Below are 20,364 nucleotides of genomic sequence, written 5' to 3'. Positions count from 1 at the left end.
TTTTTATGGTTTGTTTTTTTCTGAAGTTACGATGATGTTTTTTTATTTGAGTCTTGTTGATCGTTACTATATGTTACATTACGGACATTTTCAATGGCATTTACCCATTCAAGAGAATAACCTTCAGGATCGTCAAGATAGTATGTTCGATCGGGCTAAAATGAAAAGAAAACAAATTATAGTTAGTTCGATTTGTTATAATTTTTATCAAAAAACAAAAAAGTAGACAACATTTTTTGAATTTTAAGATTCGATATTTGCAAGTCATCAAAACAAATTCCTTAAACAACTTTCTAAGAAGTGATATAAAAACCACACAACTGATTTCCTCAAGATGTTACTTTAATGGATCTTAATTCGCAGTCAGAAAGATAGATGGATATAATTATAAACTAATAAAACACAGAAAAAAGCTCTTTCTTCAAGGGTAAATTTCAAAGAATTGTGAAATCCAGGTAGGTTCTGAAGGTTATTGCAAAATCAAATTGATTACATGACCTGAGAGACCTCCCTGACTGAATACATGACCTAGAAATTCAAACAAAAAAATAAGCAAACAACAAAACTCATATTGTATTTAAGTTTTGTTGTTGGTGGTTTTTGTAACAATACAAATAAAAACTATTTATTAAAAGTACACGTGAGTGGTTTATTAGTTCGTTCAACCTTCGCGATAATATTGTTGTTTGTTTTTCGAAAGAGCAGAAGGAGGTAGAACTCGTACATAGTTTTTATGGCATAATTTACATATTATACCCTCATAAGCACTTAGAATATAGTTTGTTTGAGTTTTATTATTTTTTTTATTTTTATTTTGTTTTACGATACTGGCGCGTGTAATTTTTTTTTTTCAGTTTCAGTTTATGATTTTTTCAATTCATTTTCCTCTTGTGTTTGTTTTTGTTGTAGTTATGTTTTCACTACAAATTTGGTGGGGGTAAGAAAGAAGATCTGTAAACACTTGCGTTGTCACTACTATCACTTGTTTAAATCAGAACAACACAGATTCTTGACTCATCATCATCTTAATAGAAGACTCATGATCGAAAAGTTGAAATTTAATACTAGGAATGATGAAACTAAAAATTGCTCTTCTAGATTTGTATTTATAGAAAGGAAATACGTATATATCATATGTATGTGCTCCCAGTAGATGATGATCTATCTTCTTTCTACTTCCTGAGATTGACAGTTTCTGAGCTAAGACCTTACTTAAGCTCGATCGTTTTTGCTTGAAATTTCCATCTTATTGGTAAGCTTTTATCTAGATTGGTTCATCAAAAGCTTTTAAATAATTGAATCGACTTCAACTAAGTTTGAGTTTTGGTTTACTTGAAATTGACATTTCTTGACTACATTTCTGTTATTTTTTTAAAACATATATCATTTTGGCTAGAAACCAAAACTCAAGACGAGAGAGTAAAAGTGCATTCTTCAAACTAACATTTATATCAATTCTATTTTCTGCAGCAAGAAACCATATGATCTTGCAATTATCAGGTTGAATTCTATTCTAGTCACCGCCAAGTTGAATCGACGACCAATTTATATAGCTACTCCTAGAAGCAGCAGCAGTAGTGTCTACAACAAGTCGTCTCGTCTATAGTCGGTTGGTTGGTCGGTCATTGAGGTGGTAGATATAAATTTATAAATAAAGAAATCAAATCAAAACCGAAACTAACAATACACCTTTTAGTCGCGACAAATAGTTGTTGCATTGCTGCCATGTAATCATATGTAGATGGTGTCGCCGCCACCACCTCCATCACCGCCATTCGTCGTCGTCATGCCGTCAGTTTATTTTTAAATCATATATAATTTTATTTTATTATAATTTGCATTTAGTTTAAGTTTTGTTTATAGATTTTTTTTAGTCAGTCACGGGATTGATGCATTTTTGTAGGATTTTTATGAGTGTTTTTAGTATTTCTATGTTTTTATGATTGCAACGCGTGCAATTTATTTCGTTTTGAATGCATTTTCTACACTTTGTGAGAGTGAGGCTAATAGCAAGAGGCAAATGGGATATGGGAACATGCAAAAATAAAACGATTATTAGGTAATAGTTCTTCTTAAGTCTCTCTTTCTGCACTCCCATGATATAAACATTCAAGTGATTTGTTGCTATTTTCTAGCAGCACCCATCATCCCCCACAGACCCAGTGCTGTTTCTGCTGTTATATAGCCTAGTTCAATGTCAACATGGCTACACGTGCCACACTCACTGTCGCCATTGTTGAGCTGGTTAAGTGTTTTTTTTTTTTGTTTTAGTCTGGCTATGTACACGCTACTGAAGATAGATAGATAGATATGAGTGGTGTGTGGATGGATATAGACAAATAATTGTTAGTACGCGCTTCACCCCACATCCACCCCCATTGTTGAGGGTGGATATATATACAAAAAATGAATAAGGCAAACGAATTTCGTCATATATGTATGAAGCTATGTACACACATGATGATGAAATGAAACACACACGAACGTTTGTTCCGGTATTAAAAATATTCAAAGCTTTCTCTTATTTTTGTGCAGATTTTATGAAACAAATAAAAACAAAAACAACAAGAACAAGAACAAAATTGAGGGAATTTGACACCATTTTTACAAAGTAAATATCCTGAGCTCTTAGTTGTTTCTTTTTCTTTTTTGTTTCTTTATTTTCTGGTGGGGATATGAAAATAGTTTATCTAAAAAAAATGTCAGGAAATTAGGATTCTAGTTCATTGAACTTTGTGTAAGTTTCTATTTTTTGACATGGAATCATTAATATATTTTTGTGTATTTTCTTCAACAAAAATAAAGTTTACATGACATTTTTTGAGTTTCTTGTTCCCAACTGCATCAATATTTGAATTTGAATATACTTATATTTGAATAATCTAATTTTGGATCTCATCAGAAATACAAATAAAACTAACAAAACAGGATTTGTTAATTTTTTTTGGCAGTCGTAAAAATTCACTTTGCAAAAACAGAAACACACAACAATCAATTCCAACGGAACATAAAAATCATTTTGCTATTAAAATAATGTTTATATTGTTGTTTAGATGCTTATCCTGGTTTTTAGGTTTTTTTTTTTTCTTCATGCACATTGCGTGGGTCAGTCAAAATGTGAAACGTTGTTTTGCAAGTTTTAATTTTTTCTGAATTTTCTTAAAAGATAGAATAACTAAGAAAAAATTTGAATTCGAATAAACAAAATATCAAAATCTGCAATAAAAACTTAGCCTTTAAACTCGCTTTTTTATTATTATTCTATTCTTTTGATGGTTTTCAGTTTTAGGATCTATAAAAATCACAAATCTATTTAGACTTTTGCATCGAATCTTAAAATTTTACAGAAGAAAAAGTAAAACTTAAAAAAAAAAAAAACAACTTACCGTATGCACAAAGAAGATTTTAAAATTCTTAGGTTCAACTGTCAATTCTGAACTCCATGGAATTTCACCCTTTTCAATCATCTGCACCGGATCGATGTAAATCAATCGTGGTCCAGTTGTTAGCAATAACATACGACGTCTAGCAAATAATCCTTTTCGCTTATTAACAAAACCTTTCTTTAGGATAACTTCACCTTTGGCAAATGGATGCCATTTGTCAGACTTTTGTTGTTCGAGGCGTTTTTGTTTTTCAATATCGGACAGATCAAATATATCTTTAAGAAAAAAAAATAATGTTTGTTTTAAAAAAAAATAAAACAAATTTATTTAGTAAACTCACTTTTTCTAACAGTCTTTCGCTCTATTTCATAACCATCCATAGATGTTCCCAATTCCATGCCTAACAATCGTGTCAATTGTCGATCACCTAGACCAGGTTCCAAATCATCTGGAACACGATATTGACTACGGAATTCTTCATCTTTGGAAACACCTGGCAAATATGGATATATCGTTGGTGGTACTTGCTCACGAATTCCATCAAAATCAACACCCTCAAAGAATGGATGTGATCGTATACTCTCATAACAACCAATCTTATCATGGGCGCCAATTCTTTCATTTGGATTTAGCTTCAATAGCTTTCTGACTAGATCTTCGGCATTTTTATCAAAACCATCTGGGAATTCCAAATTACAATTGAGAATCTCTTTGAATATCATAAATTCATTGTTGCCACGGAATGGTGGTAAACCAGATATCATTTGATATATTATACAACCCAATGCCCACAAATCGGCTGTTCGGTGGATGGGTTGACTTTGGAGCACTTCAGGTGATACATACTGGGCGGTACCAACAAAACTATTTTTCCTTCGACGAAAATTACCAGGTCCCTGTTGCTGTTGTTGATTATTTTCAATCGATGATGATCTTGAAGCAGGTGATGATGGTGTTGATGATGTTTGTTGTTGTGAGTTGGTTGATGCTGATGATGATGTTGGAACTGTTAATGTTGATGTTGCTTCATTATCTAATATCTTCGCTGAACCAAAATCTGCAATCAGTGTATGCATATTTTCATCGAGTAGAATATTTTCGGGCTTCAAATCACGATGCACAATATTACGTTTGTGCATATTCTCACAGGCTAATACTAATTCGGCAGCATAATGACGCGTACAGTCCAAATCGAAGGAACCAACTTTATTTATATACGGCAGGAGATCACCATTTTTGGCAATGGTCATAACAAAGTATAATGAACGATTATCTTGGAACGTACATGAGAGATTCACAAAACCAGGCACATTGGTCATAACATTCATGACTTCACGTTCACGTCTTATGTACTCTTGTTTGCGTTCTTTGATGATGTGTTGTTTTTCACACACTTTAACTAGAAAAAGAAAGAAACGAGATTAGATATTGGTTAGATAGGGAATTTTCAAAGTGAATGAAATTTCTTTAACAATTTCGAAAGTTGTATCAAAATCTAAGCTCTCAAATCAAATCTCGTGTCACCTAAAAATTGTTATCTTATAAAAATTCCAAAAATGTCTAAATTTTCCCTCAAAACATTGTTTTAAGTATGTTTGATTCAAAAAATAACATGCTATTATTTTTATTCTCTCCTACGATTGAGAATTATCTTTCACGTTTAATTTAATGAAGTTGTTGTTTTTTTTTGTTGTTATTGAAATAAATAAAACTGACAAACATAAATCTTTTTTTGAGAACGACGGACGAGCGTCAGAGCTCCGAGGAGGTGATTGATAAGAACATTTGTATAGCTGTGGGTATATAAAATTTTATATCAGTCTGTGATTGTTTGGCGCCATCATTCGAAATGCATAAAAAAATTTCAAAAAACCAAAAAAACCTAACCTTGCAATATTCACATTTTGATAATGAAGACCGTAGGAATTTTTGTTTTAAACGATTTGACAAATTTTCTCTTGAAGAATTATACAAGTTTTGTTATGGTGGCTTTGTATGATTTAATTAATCGCATAATTTAAAAATGTAATGCTATTTTGTTTTGGGTCTTGGCTATCGTTTTGTTTATTTGTTTTTGCAAGGCATTATCTCTCTTTCTGAATTTTGTGATTCAATATAAATCGACAATTAAAAATACAAACAAAACAACCTGTAAACCTGTAGAAGTGTGTTTTTTTTTATTTTTCAACCTTCTACCTTCAATTACGACAGACTGTTGCTGTGGAAACTTTTGGCAATCAAATTATAATAAAATCAAACACAAAATAAAAAATATAGGGCTCAAGTCTTGAGACAAAAGTCAGTAACAGTCATTTTTTGGTCTAATGTTTTGGGGGTTTTTGAGAGATTCTCAAGAATTTTATAGTTTTTTTTTTAAAGGGAGGATTGAAATTGATTTAGCTGAATGTTTTTTGAGGAATGGGAGATATAAATATTTGGAGCAACAATGTTAAATAAATGTTGTTTTTATTTTCTTTTTTATTTTATGCAAAACAAATTCTCGAGTAGGAAGGCAGATCTGGGATCTCATAACAACAAATTTCGCTTTTTATTACCTCCTGCTTTGATTTGTTTATTTTTTTTATTTTTGTTTCTTAAATTTGATTTAAATAAACTTATGTTTTGTTTAATTTATTAGAAAATTAAAAAATGTATTCTTTGAGATGTTTCGTTATTTTTTCATTCATCGTCTTTTCGAGAGATAAATTTAATTTTTATTAATTAAAAAATTGTTGAATGGTGAATGGTTTTAACGCAGTCAGCTAGAGATGTTAAAGTCTATGAAGCTTGTTTGAGTTGATTCTAATACGCTAAGCTGAAACCCACTAGACAGACTAGAACTACCTACAGTAGGTTTAAAACATTCAGGTTTTTTCCATGTTGCAATAAAATTTCAATTGAATACTTCTATGGATAATCTAAAAGGTTGAAGCCAAGCCTTTTTGATTGAAGAACGAGATTGAGATTGTATAGAGAAATATAAATATCTACATATATGTACTTAAAAACAGGCCTCTCGAAGTAAACAACAACTTTTCAAAGTGCTGCCTCAGAATCAGAAGAGTCAAAGTCTCAGTCTCAGTTTCATATCTTGTAGAAAACCACCATAAGAAGCCAATTTTAAATTCTTTTTTAACAACTTGGCGCACAGCAACAATATCAACTTTAGCTATCGATGGGGTGGTGAAGAGAATTTTATATTAAAAACGAAAAACAAAAACACACCTAATATGAGAACTCAGAGCTGAAAATAATAGCAAAAATTCTATAGGTAGATAGGTTGGTAGATATTTTTAAGGTCTATTTCTTTGTGGTTCGACGTCGCTAGTCGCGTCGCGTCGACGACGACGACGACGACGACGATTTTGTGTAGAGAAGAATGTAAAATTCCTAAATGCCTTCATATAAGAGTGTAAAGTGATTATATGTATATTGGTTGTACTAGCCTTGAACTTAGTTTTACTTGCTGTCAGTCAGTGAACGACACGACGAAATGAACAGTGTACCGAGAGTGTCGAGTATATTTAATTTAAATTTTTATTTTTGTAAACTTTTAAGTCACATTGTAAACAACAATTGAATTGATAAATGAATTTTGCAATATTTGCATTGATGATTGGAAAGGAAAAATACCTACAACCTAACTTTTAGCCAGACATATTAACAACATCATAATTGATTTAACAACGACAACAAAAAGAAAAGAATATTAAATAGACATTAGCACTTTGGGTTTTTGGGTATCCATTCATTCATAAATTTTGTATTTATTAGAAAGAAAAAAACTAATGTTTGAATATTAATTCAACAATAATTTGATAGAGGTTTTTATTTGCTTACTTGTTAGAAAAAGTTAGCATTGGTTTATAAAATTAACAACAATCAAATCATTTCTAAATGGAATTATTTGGAATTTTGATTTTTTGAATGAAGTGGAAGTTTGGTAGGTTAGCAATGAAAGTTTCAATTAGCGGGATTTCTTAGAAAAAAAAAATTATTTTTTTTTTCAAGACAAATTTTGAACAAATAAAAGACTTTAATGAGCTTTAAATAAATAAAATGAAGTACATTTTTTCTTAGATGAAAAATTAAATCTTGAATTAATATCACTTTTAGAAAAAAAATTATAAATTAATGAATTTTTCAAGAAAGATCTTAAAAAAGCTTTATGAAGAAAAGCTTTACAGCATAAGCCGGACTTTTCATTCTTATGTTTTAGCTTCAAGACACATTTACATTCAGTTAAGGAGATTTCTTAGAAAAAATGTATAAATCAATAGAATTGTATATTTTCAAGAAATATTTTAAAAAGCTTAACAACATAAGTTCAGAATAAAATAGACTACTTGTTTTCATATTAAAGCTTTTATACATTCTTTCATATTTTCTGATCATTGAATTTCAAAAGAACTAAAGCTTTTAACATTAAAAAAACACAATTTAAAGGAACAACAACATTTTTAAATGAATATGATTTATTTCTCAAGAAGTATTCTAAAAAGCTCAATAAAGAAAAGCTTTACAGCATAAGCCATAATAAAGCTTTTAAACAGACTTAAGCACATATTTTCTGACCATTAAATTAAAATTGAATTGAATTTTTGTAGGTCAAGAATGACAACTTGTATTAAAAATTAATGAAATGATTAATTATCTTTCAAAAAGCTTAATTAAGTAAAGCTTCATAACAAATGTAAAGTTAAGAACAAAAATTAAAGCTTTTTTAACATATGTATGTCATATATGTTTGTTGATCATTAAATTAATTAATTTTTGCATGAAGAATACTTATGAATGATGGTAAAATGAGCTTTTAACATAAAAAAGCTCTCTACACAAAAGCTCTTTTAAAAAGCTCATTTTTTAGAGCAAATTTCACATAGAATGACTTTTTTGAAATTATGAAACAAAAGCTTTTCGATTATGATCATTTAACAAAAAAAAGCTTTCATTTCTTAAAAAACTATGGAAGGTCATACCATTTTGATTTCTTCCGCAAATTCTGTAATTTCTTATTTTGAATTTAAAGAAAATGAAGAAAAAAACAAAGTGGAATCACTGTATTTTTCGCAATATAAAAACGGTGGGAAGAATAAATACACAACAACCAGCCATGGAAGAAACAGAAAAGAAGAAAAATTAAAACAAAAAATAAACACCACCATTCCTATTCCTAGTACTTGCCTCTCTTCTTTGCTACTACACCATCGTGAGGAGACACTGCTGTCGTTGCTTTCGTTGCCTTAGTCGCCACAAACAACAACACGAAAAATAGACAAAACAAACCACATTATAAAACAAAAACAACAACAACAACAAGTCGTTTTTACTTCAGCTTCAAAAAGAACGGCCTTGGGTTTATGTTTTGTGCGAAATCTTACGCAAACCAGCCGCAGCTTTTATAGAATGGAAATAAATATTATAATGTAGGTATATACCTATGTACTGTACAATGTACATGTATGAGCTTAAGTATGAAATAGGAGTCTTTTGCGTTCACAGCTGATTAAAATAAAATAAAAACCCAAGCCCCCCTCTCACCTCCCCCCTAACTTAGCTTAGCTCCTCCCGACTCTTGACTCTCTTTTTCTAAATCTTATTGTAGATTGGATTTTTATATTATTTTCGACTTACTGACGCCTCACGCAGCAGAGTTAGGTTTTTCTAATTCGGTGTATATGGATTTTTTGTATTGTATTAATTTGTTTTATTTTTTTTTTGGTGAAATGTAAATCAACATTTTTTACGACCTATTTTGTTGTTTTTGGTGCCTTCTGATGACAATATTTATTTGAGTAGGTAAAGGTATTCTCCTATGTCTATTTTTATTTCCAACGCAGTTATTGCAATTACAATTTTAAAATTATTTACGTATAAGGTACAACCAAAATATACAAAAGGATGATTAAAGTCCAATTTTTGAAATAAACATTATGGAGATGAAGTAAAAGTAAAATCGAGAAGGTTGGTGAAAGTAAAACACAAATTTGAAAATCATCATCATTTTTCAAAATACAAAAATTTATACATTCAATACTGAATTCGTTTTTCATTCTTCTTTTTGAATGAATTAAGTCTTAAGTCTCAAGTCTCTAAGCTCAGCTGAGCTCTAAAGAAAAAAAAAAGCTAAGCTATTAGCATTGTAGAATGTTGCGTTGCATTTGAATGAAAAGCACAACAAATTCCAGAAGAAATTCCAAACAAGTTGTTGTTCTCTGTTGGTTGTGGTTGTGGAATGTGGATATATACAAAGTTGCAATTTAAGCGAGGAGCCTGTTTTCTTGTAACGAAGAAGAATAACTCCTCTTATTTTTTGAAGATTTGAAAAATAAATGTAAAAATAATTTTAAAGGCAAAAAAACAAACAGAAACATACAAAAACACAGAAGAAGCAAAATTCAGAAGAATAAGAAAAATGTCTTATTGGGTACAAGGCCTCTTCTGTGACTGTTGCGCTGCGCTCCGATGTTATTGCTGTTAGTGCTGTTGCTTCTGGCCTCTTATGGAGCGCTGGCTGCTTCATAAGCTCCAAGTTGTTGGTTGTTTATAATGTGGAATGTTATAGTGCTGTGCGACGAGTACATTTGATATGCGTTGTTGTCTTGGTCTTCATCATCGTCGTCGTCGTCCAAGTCGTCGTTATTGTCGTCTCGAAACAAATATATATAATAGACTTTGGTCTGTGACCTTAGTTAGCTTCTCTCAGTACAATTTTTGTATTTTGATTCTGAGGAGCTCTGTTTTTGTTGTTGTAGGCATAGCATAGACAGAGGAACCTCTATCTCTCTTGAAGGTAGTACTGGGTAATATCTCTACTCTAGTATCTGTTTTTGTTTTTTATAAAGTTGATTCTCTGACCCTCTTCTTTGGTTGTTGTTGTTGATATTTTTCTTATTCGTTTTCATTGAAAAAGGTTTATAATAAAGTTGGTATGTGAATTCCTCCACACTCTTTCGAATGGGGAAAACAGGAAAAACAGTCTATTTTTAGCAATATCAAGCCAGTCTGGTATAATTGCATTCCAAACAAGTGAATCTAACGATGAGCCTAGCTATCCAGCTAGCTTTTGTAGCTAGGTGTGTAGAATTTGACCTGTGTGTGATTGGTTTTTTGTTTGATTTGGGGAAAGGAATGTGATTAATTTAGCAATATACATTTCTTGGAGTTACATGGTTAGGTTTATTTTTTCCCAAGCAGCAAATGCCACCTATTAGGGTAGGTTTGATTTGAAGTTGGAATTTGATGTGGAACGTAGGTGGAGTATCGATTATGTGCTTAGATTAAATGATCTAAGCTTCCACATAGAATATTGTCCTTGAAAACATTTATGGTTCTTCCTTATCTCTATAAAGTAGGTGTCATATTGAATTTGAGAAAGAGTTGATTGTTGTATAAAACGACAATCAGGTTCCAATTATTCAAACTTAGCATCCACATCCATTTTCCCAGAGAAAACTCTGTCCTAAGCAATGAAAGAACTTATTATTATTATTGGCAAATCTTGAAAAGTAACATTCCAAACCAATCAACTGTAGTTCGACCTTACAAGAGTAGTATAGGTAAGTCTCCCTCCTATTTATTTTCTAGAAGACACAAAACATTCCACATTTTTCTTGGATTAGATGTAAAAGTCGTTCTTGGTGTAGATTCTGTTGCTATTCCTGCCTGCTTGAGCTTGAGGTACTTGCTTGTTCATAAATCCCGACTGATTGCATTCCTTACCATGACCAAACCAAACTAAAGAAGATGAACCTGAGAAAACAAATTCAAGAAAAAAAAAGGAAGAAACGGAAGAGAGAAATAAACGCGCGCAACAACGACGACAACGATGAGGACTGAGGACGAGAAGACAACAACGATGCACAAATCAGGTTCCATATTGTAGTAAGTTGTGTCTTTATGAAGAAAAAGGTTCTTGAACTATTCTTTTTCCTCTGCTCTGGCATGTAGCACACAAGTTGTTTAGATTTTTTTTTATAAACAAAAGAAACAACAAAACTTAACTCAAAAAAGAAGTATTTTTTCCCGCCAAATGCTTAAGTAAATCAAGAAATAAAAATACATAACAACAACAAAAAGGAGAGAAACCATAGAAAAATGTTGATGTTGGGAACAACAAAAAGAATGTTACATTTAATGGGTTTGGAAAAGAGAGATCACAACAAACAACAACCCGCCAACTTCAACTCCAACTCTTGATGCAACTTGAGGAGGAGAGTGTATCTTTTATAGTCTTCGATTTGTTGTTTATAATGTTGATGTATTTTTTTTTGTTTAAAGGATAAAAAAAAAGATCAATGGAGATAAGAAAAGTGTGTAGTTACTATACTTTCGATGATGTTATAAATTTCTCCGGATATAATTATTATTTTGTCATCACAAAAAGGTTAATCTCTTTTAAACAAAACGTTTGTGGATCGTATTGTCTTAAACTATACCAGATTTTTTAATTATATGATTTAAAATCATATCCCGTATATTTTGAAATGTTTTTGGTATTCAAATTAATTCAAAAAACAAGTTCAATTCAAATATATTGTAAAACACGTTTGAAAACCTGAAGAAATGTATGAATTTTAAGTGTGGATCGTAAGTTATATAAAAAAAACCCTCAACTGTTATAGTAATTTAATTCAAATTAAATATCACATAACACCGATGCAAAAATATAACCACCGTACACATGTACGAGTATATGTATAATTATTTTAACACAAAAGTAATAACATCATTGAATAAAAAGTTTTTTTTTTTTAATAAATCTTACAAGTAGGCGTAGGAAGCAACATAATGCAAATATAAAATATCCCACTCTTGTTTTGTGGCTTGTAATGAAACGAAAACGATGCCAATTCTAAAGCAGCAGCCTCCTCAGCCTCTGTGCAAAATAAATGGATGGAAAAAATCAAGAAAATATTGTGTGGGTATACCCATTTTGTATATTGGTTAAATGTCCAGACACCCTTATAGTTCTTCCTTTATATATATTTTTTTTTCGTGTGACACCAAAATTAAATTTACCCCCTCCCCCACACACTATTTAGCCCAAAACATAAAATATTGTATATGAGAAACCTACACACACGCCGGCCGCCAAGGAAAGGAAGGTCAATGTTCGATGACGACAACGACGACGTTCAATACCTACATACTCTTTTACGCCGCCAGTTGAATAAAACAAAAATGTAAAGGATGTGTCCATGACTTGAAGAGTTATTAAGAAGTTTATCCATGACTCATCAACGACGACGACAACGAGGACGCCGACGACCGACAACGACGTAGAGTTTATTGCCCTTTCCAAAATACATACTTCCCAAACCATGACCAGACCACGACGACGAAGACGACGACCGACCATATGCCATTTGAATTTTGTTTGAAGAAGATTCTCAAAAATAAGGACGAACTTCTTGATTAGAAAACATCTGCTTAATATTATCGGCAGGTGGATTCTTTAAAAAGACGTACAGTTTTCATTCGTTTTTTTTTTTTTTTGTAATCGTGTATTCAAGTCCAGGTGGGTAAAGTTAAGCGTGCCTCTGTTTATATTGTCCTTATTTCGCGCCAATTTTTTTTCTTCGTCTTTTCCGTCAATCTCGAAGAAGAAGTCTTCAAACTATATGCATCAAGGTAAGTCTTTGTTTTGTTGTGTCTGGCTAAACATTTTTATAGAGGTTATTGACACATTGCAATTTTTGTGTGTTATGCAGTCCTTTGTCCTTCAGGGTTTTTGTTGAATCGAATTACACATTCGGCAAAAAAACTTCCTTGGAAGGTGATTGGGTCGTTTTTGAGAGAGTTTGTTGGTAAATAACTTGCTTTTTTTTTCTTTCTTTCTTAGTTTTGTTTATGTAAAAGAAATATACCAAGACGCATAAGGACGACTTCGACGACAGCGACAGATGTCCTTAATTTAATTGTGGGTATGTACCTACTCCATTTAAAAATAACAAATAAAAACTAAATAAGGAGACATTGGCCTGACTTTAAATGGTAAAACAAAAACATTACATCTGCCTTCTTTAAATGCATTTTAGGGATAAAACTACCTAAGCTATTCCATCACCTGGCAATTTTAATTTGTTTTTGTATGTCGTCCTTACTTAAGAAAGGTACTAAGCTAGGTAGTCATTGACTTTTGTAAATAAAGATTTAGGAGACTATTTATATAAAGAAGCTGTGGGAAAGATTAGTGATGGAAAAATAAATAAGAAAAAAAAAAGATCATTGATCGTCAAAAATTATTCAAATTCTTAAGAATATTGATTTCCTATTTGTTTTGAAATGAATATTTTTAATAAACAAACCTCAAGCTTATAGAAACTTAAACGATTATCCATAGAAATGAGCATAATCAAATATTAATTTCTAGAATTTCTAACAGAACCAGAAATTTTCAATTATAAAGAATCAGCGGAGACAAATATTTTCAATCTTGAATTGAATATTGAAAAAAAAGAAACGAAAATCCCCCTAATCTAATTTGTATCTAATAATAATAATAATCTTTTGAGTTATGTTTATGTTTTGTTGTTTTCTTTTTTGCTTACTCATCACTTTATGGATAAAGTCTCTATTCGACCGTGAACTTATTATTTTTCATACACAAAAATGCTTATCCATTTTATTTTCTATGACCAATCTAACAAGGTTCTTCTGAGACAATTAAAAATAGGTTTTATAGTCCATTTCTGGTTAGGTACAAGAGAATAGGCACAAGAAGTTTTTCTACTTGTTTCTTTTACAACACCACAAGCCAAGAACCAAGCAGATGTCCTAAGAAGTATTTAAAGGTAGTAAAGGATATTTCAAAAGATTTCATCAAAAGAAATCTAATAGTGATGATGATGTCTAGACTTATAGACGAGTAAGGGACATCGAAGTATAAATAATATCAGGTAAATGTTTCTTTAGGATTTAGGAAAAACATCTGCCAAAGCGAAAAATAATAATCTCTTAAAAAGGAAGTTATGACGTAGGGTTTTTTTTTATCAAAAGAAATGTAGAACATCGTGTGTGTCCAAAAAAAGACTTAAAAGAACCAACAAAACAAGGAACAGGTAGGAGAGAACTTATTAAAGTCTAAGTCCAAGTTATTTGTTATTATGTTCTGTTTTGCAATATTCAAAAACCCCAGTTAGGTATTTTATCTATGGAATTTTATCTTTCTTGTATTTCAAAATAGAAATAATTCAAAACATCTACATACTTAAAGAAACAAAAATGTTCCATTTCAAGATTGATTAACACCATCAATGTAACAAAAAACAAATTTGCTCCGTCATTGTGATAATTACAAAAATATTTACTCTCATTTCATCGTAGTTCAGCCTACCTACCTTCTTCCCGCCACTGCTATGCATACATAATATAGGTTAGAGGTACGTTAAGACATACGCTTCAATTAGCAAATGCTTAAGCGTGTGTTTGAATAATATTTTCTTGAGACTCATCACGTATAAAGATACCAAACAGAACAATTATTCAACTAAAATAATTTCATTATACAAGAGGTGGTTTTTTCTGTCTGTCTGTATGCCTGCCCTGCTTGCTTGCTTGCCTGCTTACCAACCTTCTTATCAGTCCTATAGTACACTAGAGTACATACCTCTTTAGAGTAATTATTATTTCAGTTCCGTAACTTAACATAGGTTTTACCAAAACACAATACCTTAGAGTTTCTTTGGCTTACAACAACAAACACAATAAAAAAGCCCATAAGTTATAGAAACTTAGAGACAGAGAAGACAAAACGAACGTTCAAAGAATTGATGAATGAATGAAAGATCTATGTTTTCTATTTTTGTAGGTCTTTTTTGAACAGAAAATAATAATTTCCCACATTCTTTAGCGTGTATGTACATTGTACGTACCTTGGAGTAATTTTGTTGTTGGTGTTTTTTTCTATGTTTTTTAAATTTATTATCTTTATAAATTTCTGAAGGCGTTCGTTTTTAATTTGAAAACCAAGTTAAATTCTTTATGTGGTTTGCGGAGTTTTTTATTTTATCTCAGCCACACGTGCATGTTGATAATAGAGACAATATAATTCCTTTTGGAATAAGTTCCTAAAGTGGAAAGTGCAGCAAAACAACAAGTCTAGAAATATCATAAAACCTATTGCGAATTCAGAAAGTCAGAATCAAAACGATCTTTAAAAAAACTAGTGGAACAAGTGACATTTAGATTAAAATTAACATACGATCCACACGCACAACAGCAAACTCTACAAAAATGATTCGCGCAAAGCAAGTACAGTTTGTTATGATCATTTCTACTTTGTGAGATCAATTTAATATAGAATGGCTATGGAAAGACTCATACCCACGATCGAATCCAAAAATGTGCCTCCATTCTGCTTTTTAACATCGATCGTTTAGCAATTTACATTCCATTGATGGTAATCTTTCAAGTAAGAAAACCATAAAGTATGTGGGCTATATTATGAGAGTATTTGAGCAATGACGACTCTATACAACTCTTAGAGACTAGATTAGAGAGTATGTATATGAAATTCCAGCACACAATCAAAATTTGTTGGAAAAGATGCCAATCTTTAAGCGTGACAGATAAATGAGCTTGAGTTTTATTAATAGCACGATCATTAAGTGATTTTATGATTTTATTTTTCTCTCTCTCTTCTGAATAGAATCCACAAAACGACTCGAAAGTCGACTTTGATCATTCGTTCGATCGTTCATTTGATCGCTCGAACTGACCATCAAATTATTTCTCTATAAATAATTGATAAACATTGAAACAAAAAGGTAGCTATTCTATTTTTCTATCTGTTTTGCCTCGCAAAATAAAAAACTAACCACAGAAATAAATAAACAAGATTTTAAATTAATAATAAATTGTTTTTGTTGTTGTTGAGAGTGAATTTGATTTGTTTTTGTTTTTATATTATTGCAGCTACCTATCATGAGGAATGATCGTGTTTGTTTTTTTTTGTGATTTTAATTAATTCTACGCATACAATTCTTCTGTATTTTTATTGTGATCAGCTGCTGTAAGCTCTCTCAACAAGTCTCGAGTATCTATTTGTCTGTCTAGATTGTATGTTCTTGGTTTCTATAATAGCCTTGTTTTTTAATTTCACTACTTTTCGAAATTGTTTGAATATTTTGTTCATCATTACAGGGTGGGTGAAAAGTGTCTTCCTATTTAAACAAAGTTATTGTATACTTGAACTCTTAGAAACTAACTTTTGAACCACCCTGTAATTACTTAATTTAACAAAGACACTTACTTGCATATTCACGTTTTGTATGAACATCCATTGCCAAAAAGACCGTACTAAAACTTCCTTCACCAATAACTTTGCCAAATACAAAATCATTTGGTGATTTCTTTGGTGGCGTTGTTCCTGCTGTTGGAGGTGTTGATGATGATGCTGGCGATGTTGATGTTGTATTATTTGTTGTTGTTGATGTTTTAATTGGTGATGATGATGAAGACGATGATGTTGTTGTTGTTGTTTGTGATAAACCTGATGATGATAGTTTATTTGAGTCTGTTGTGAGATTTGTTTTTCCATTTAGCTGCTTTTGTTGTTGATGATGATTTGAATGATGATTATGATGATGATGTTGAAGTTGTTTGCTTCTCGAACAAGTCGTTGTTGTGTTTATTGTTGTTGAACATGAGGTTGTTCCTAAAAAAATAACAATAAAAACAAATTTTATAGAGATTATAAATTGGTGTAAAGTTGTTGATAATTTTGTTCTTATCAATCAAAGAAAGAAGAAATTTTAATCAAAGGAAAACCCCGTAGACTTATTTTTTGTGATATTTTTGTGTGAAGAATGCTAACACTTTTTTTCGGAATTCAATTTTTTCAAAGTTTTTGATATATCATATCAAATTACGGGCTCCATTATCTAAGGAATTAACATAGTTTCTGGGAATTCTCATTACTTTCGAGTCTTCATTAGACTCTTTATGAAGTTTTGGAAAAAAAACATTGAATCTTATGCTTTCAAAAATACATTTAGAGATAATTTTCGGTTCAATATGCTCAAGTTTTCAAACACCCGCATTCAACAATATTTTTTCATTATATTTCAAGAACTTAATGTGATAGCATTGTTTAGATGAAGAATTCGACATAACAAAACAGTCAAAGCATAAATGTTTCAGACTAGAAGAATTAAGGAGATTGTTTTGAAAATTAAATAAGGAATTGAAAATATTGAACCGAAATACTAAAGATATGGATTATAGATTTGAAAAATCACCACAAATTCGATTGAAAAGAAAATAGTTTGTGAATTGACATAGGCTCAAAGATCCTACTGATAGGATTTTTAGAATTTAAAAAAGGTGTTATCTCAAAAAGTTGACTTGATGATTTTGAAACCAAAGTTTAATTTGAATGAATTCATTTTATTGTTTTCTAATCAACGCATTTTCTCTATGATTATTGATCCTAAATTAAGAAAATTTGAATTGATTAAAAAAAAAAATATTGAACCCTTACCATTTGAAGCAGAAACTGTTGAAGCTGTCAAAACCGATGGTATCCGATTTAATGTTTCAATTGGCGCTGATATAGCACCACATCCACAAACACTATTTCTGTGATGTGATTGTTGTTGTTGTTGATGATGATTATGATGATGATCACCAACGCCACCATATCTGCTGCTATTATTTGTTGAATTTGATGTTGGTACATTTGATTGAGTTGATGTGGCCATCATCAATTGTTCTTTCATTTTTTCTAATTCTGAGAAATTACTCTCACTCAACGATACGGGTGTGGATTTTTCTTTTGGCATAGCTGGCATTGTGTTACTTAAAACTTGTTGTTGACCGTTTATCTAGAAAGAAAAATAAAATAAATTAAATTTATTTGTTTATGATGAAATCAGTTTTTAAAGAAAACATTTTTGCAAGTCATTGAATTGACAACTCCTATCAAAAAGAAAAATGAACAAAAATAACGATCAAAATGAACTCTCAAGACTCTAAGTTCAAGGATGGATTGGATATTATTATTTTATAACCCTCCCTCCCCACTTCCCTTGTCTTAAAAAAAAGCAAAACAAAAAAACTATTAGCATCATACCTACGTACACACTATACTACAGAGGCACCACCAGTTTAAGTAACTCGGCCTCCAACTGAGAGTGCGAGAAATATAATAGGTAGTGGGTCATTAACTCCTTAACAAAAACATAGTTTATTGCTTACATATTGTGTCTCAGTGAGATGCTGTGTTGAGCTGTTTTGAGCTTCCCTCTCCAAACAGTCAGTCGAATCGAATACTACACCACAAGTGGTAATAAAAGTGTAATATAGAAGAGGTACCCTATATACATAGATAAGTTGTTTTCAATTTTTCTAATGGGATTGTTTTTTTTTTTGTTTTTGTATTTTGTTTAAACAAAAACACTTTTTAATGTAGGTAGGTTAGGTATATGAACTTATTTACATAATAGGTGGTATTTAAGAAAAAACTGCTTCCTAAAGATTTAATGGATAAAAGATGTACCTTACTTTAATTTTTATTGAACTAGATAGGTATAGCCTATATCTAATTTAAATTCAAAGAGATATGAGGATTGGAGATTGGTGAGAACTGGAGTGGAGGTGATGGCGGTGGAGTGTTAAGTATATGTAGGTACCTATTCAATCTTATCCCCCTTATATGTGATTAAAGCTCATTAGAGACAACAGATCGATAGAGAATAGTATAATCATATCACACAACAAAAAAAAACAACTTAACAAAGTAGAGTGATCGATTTTCAATAAATAAATTATTAGGTAGGTATTATTGTAGGTATGTATCTTGTGTTGTATGTGTGTGGTTTTAGGTTTAAGATTGTTATTTTTTGTTTGGATAAGGTTCAATAAACGTTTTCTCTTATACGCCGCGCCAAAACAAGGCTTCGGATTCAATTGTTAATAATTAACAACTTTTCAAGTATATCAAGTTTTTTTTGTTGTTGTTGTTATTATTCAGTTATAGATATACACATATGTATAACTAAGTAATTAGGTAGATACTAAATATAGGTACATACCTTTTTTCTTTAAACTTAAGTATTGTATAATAGTTAAGAGAGGTATTTTTTTTTACTAGGTGTGAATCTAGTTTAAATCAGTTTAAGACAAACATACATATCTAGAAAAATTAAATGAGATTATCAAAATTAATTGTTGTTAAATAGATAAATTAATGTCACGAAAAATATCTATTGTTTTAAAGTTAGCTTAGGCAAGAAGATGGTGCTAATTACTATTTCCTATTCATACCAAATACCTACAGACGTGTGACTTAAAATAGTTGTTAAAACAAACAAAGTCAGATTAAGTTAGATTTAAACGGTTTTGAAGCAGGTTAAAGTGAGATATGTCCACTTTATTCCAAAATTGTAACAAATACCTACGTTTGACTTAAAATAGTTGTGAAACAAACAATAGTCAGATTGAGTTAGATTTAAACGGTTTTGAAGCAGGTCAAAGTGAGATATGTCCACTTTATTTCAAAATTGTGACAAATTCCTGCGTGTAACTTAAAATAGATGTTAAAACAAACAACAAAGTCAGATTAAGTTAGATTTAATCGGTTGAATATTTAGAATGAAACAACAACAACTTGTGTGGGCTACCACCAAGTTCATAGGCTGGAGTTATAGCTATTTCACGGGCACCAACCCGATCGGTTTTGAAGCAGGTCAAAGTGAGATATGTCCACTTTATTCAAAAATTATATGACTAGTCTTAACTAGAGTTTGAAGATTTGTTAATTTGCGAAATCGAATGATATAGGGCCAAGAAGATTTGTTAATTAGCGAGATGGGCTTGGGCCCAAATCATGTAAGACGATTCAACCCAACGAAAATCTTTTGGACTTCTTATCCTATCCCATAGATGTGATAGAGAGAACTATCATAAAAATGATAGTGGTTCGATTTGAACTTAAGTATGACGGAATCAAATCCAGCTCACAAACCACCTAATT

At 31.0% G+C, this 20,364-nt stretch overlaps 1 protein-coding gene across 3 annotated transcripts in view; it reads right to left on the bottom strand.

Moving 5' to 3' along the window:
• Positions 1 to 13: 13 nt before the first annotated feature.
• LOC129946054 (3-phosphoinositide-dependent protein kinase 1) overlaps positions 14 to 20,364 on the bottom strand; it is a 59,029-nt gene continuing 38,678 nt past the window's right edge. For all 3 annotated transcript variants that reach the window (XM_056056079.1, XM_056056078.1, XM_056056080.1), the window contains exons 2-6: positions 17,872 to 18,214; positions 16,642 to 17,046; positions 3,727 to 4,785; positions 3,387 to 3,661; positions 14 to 155 (exon numbers count right to left, since the gene is read on the bottom strand). In XM_056056079.1, coding sequence (XP_055912054.1) covers positions 27 to 155; positions 3,387 to 3,661; positions 3,727 to 4,785; positions 16,642 to 17,046; positions 17,872 to 18,214 — 2,211 coding nt within the window. In that variant the 3' untranslated portion in view covers positions 14 to 26. The remainder of the gene's footprint in view (positions 156 to 3,386; positions 3,662 to 3,726; positions 4,786 to 16,641; positions 17,047 to 17,871; positions 18,215 to 20,364) is intronic.

Source organism: Eupeodes corollae, chromosome 2, assembly GCF_945859685.1.
Source record: "Eupeodes corollae chromosome 2, idEupCoro1.1, whole genome shotgun sequence".
NCBI classification, from domain to species: domain Eukaryota; kingdom Metazoa; phylum Arthropoda; class Insecta; order Diptera; family Syrphidae; genus Eupeodes; species Eupeodes corollae.
This window is presented reverse-complemented; position numbering and strand designations above follow the sequence as displayed.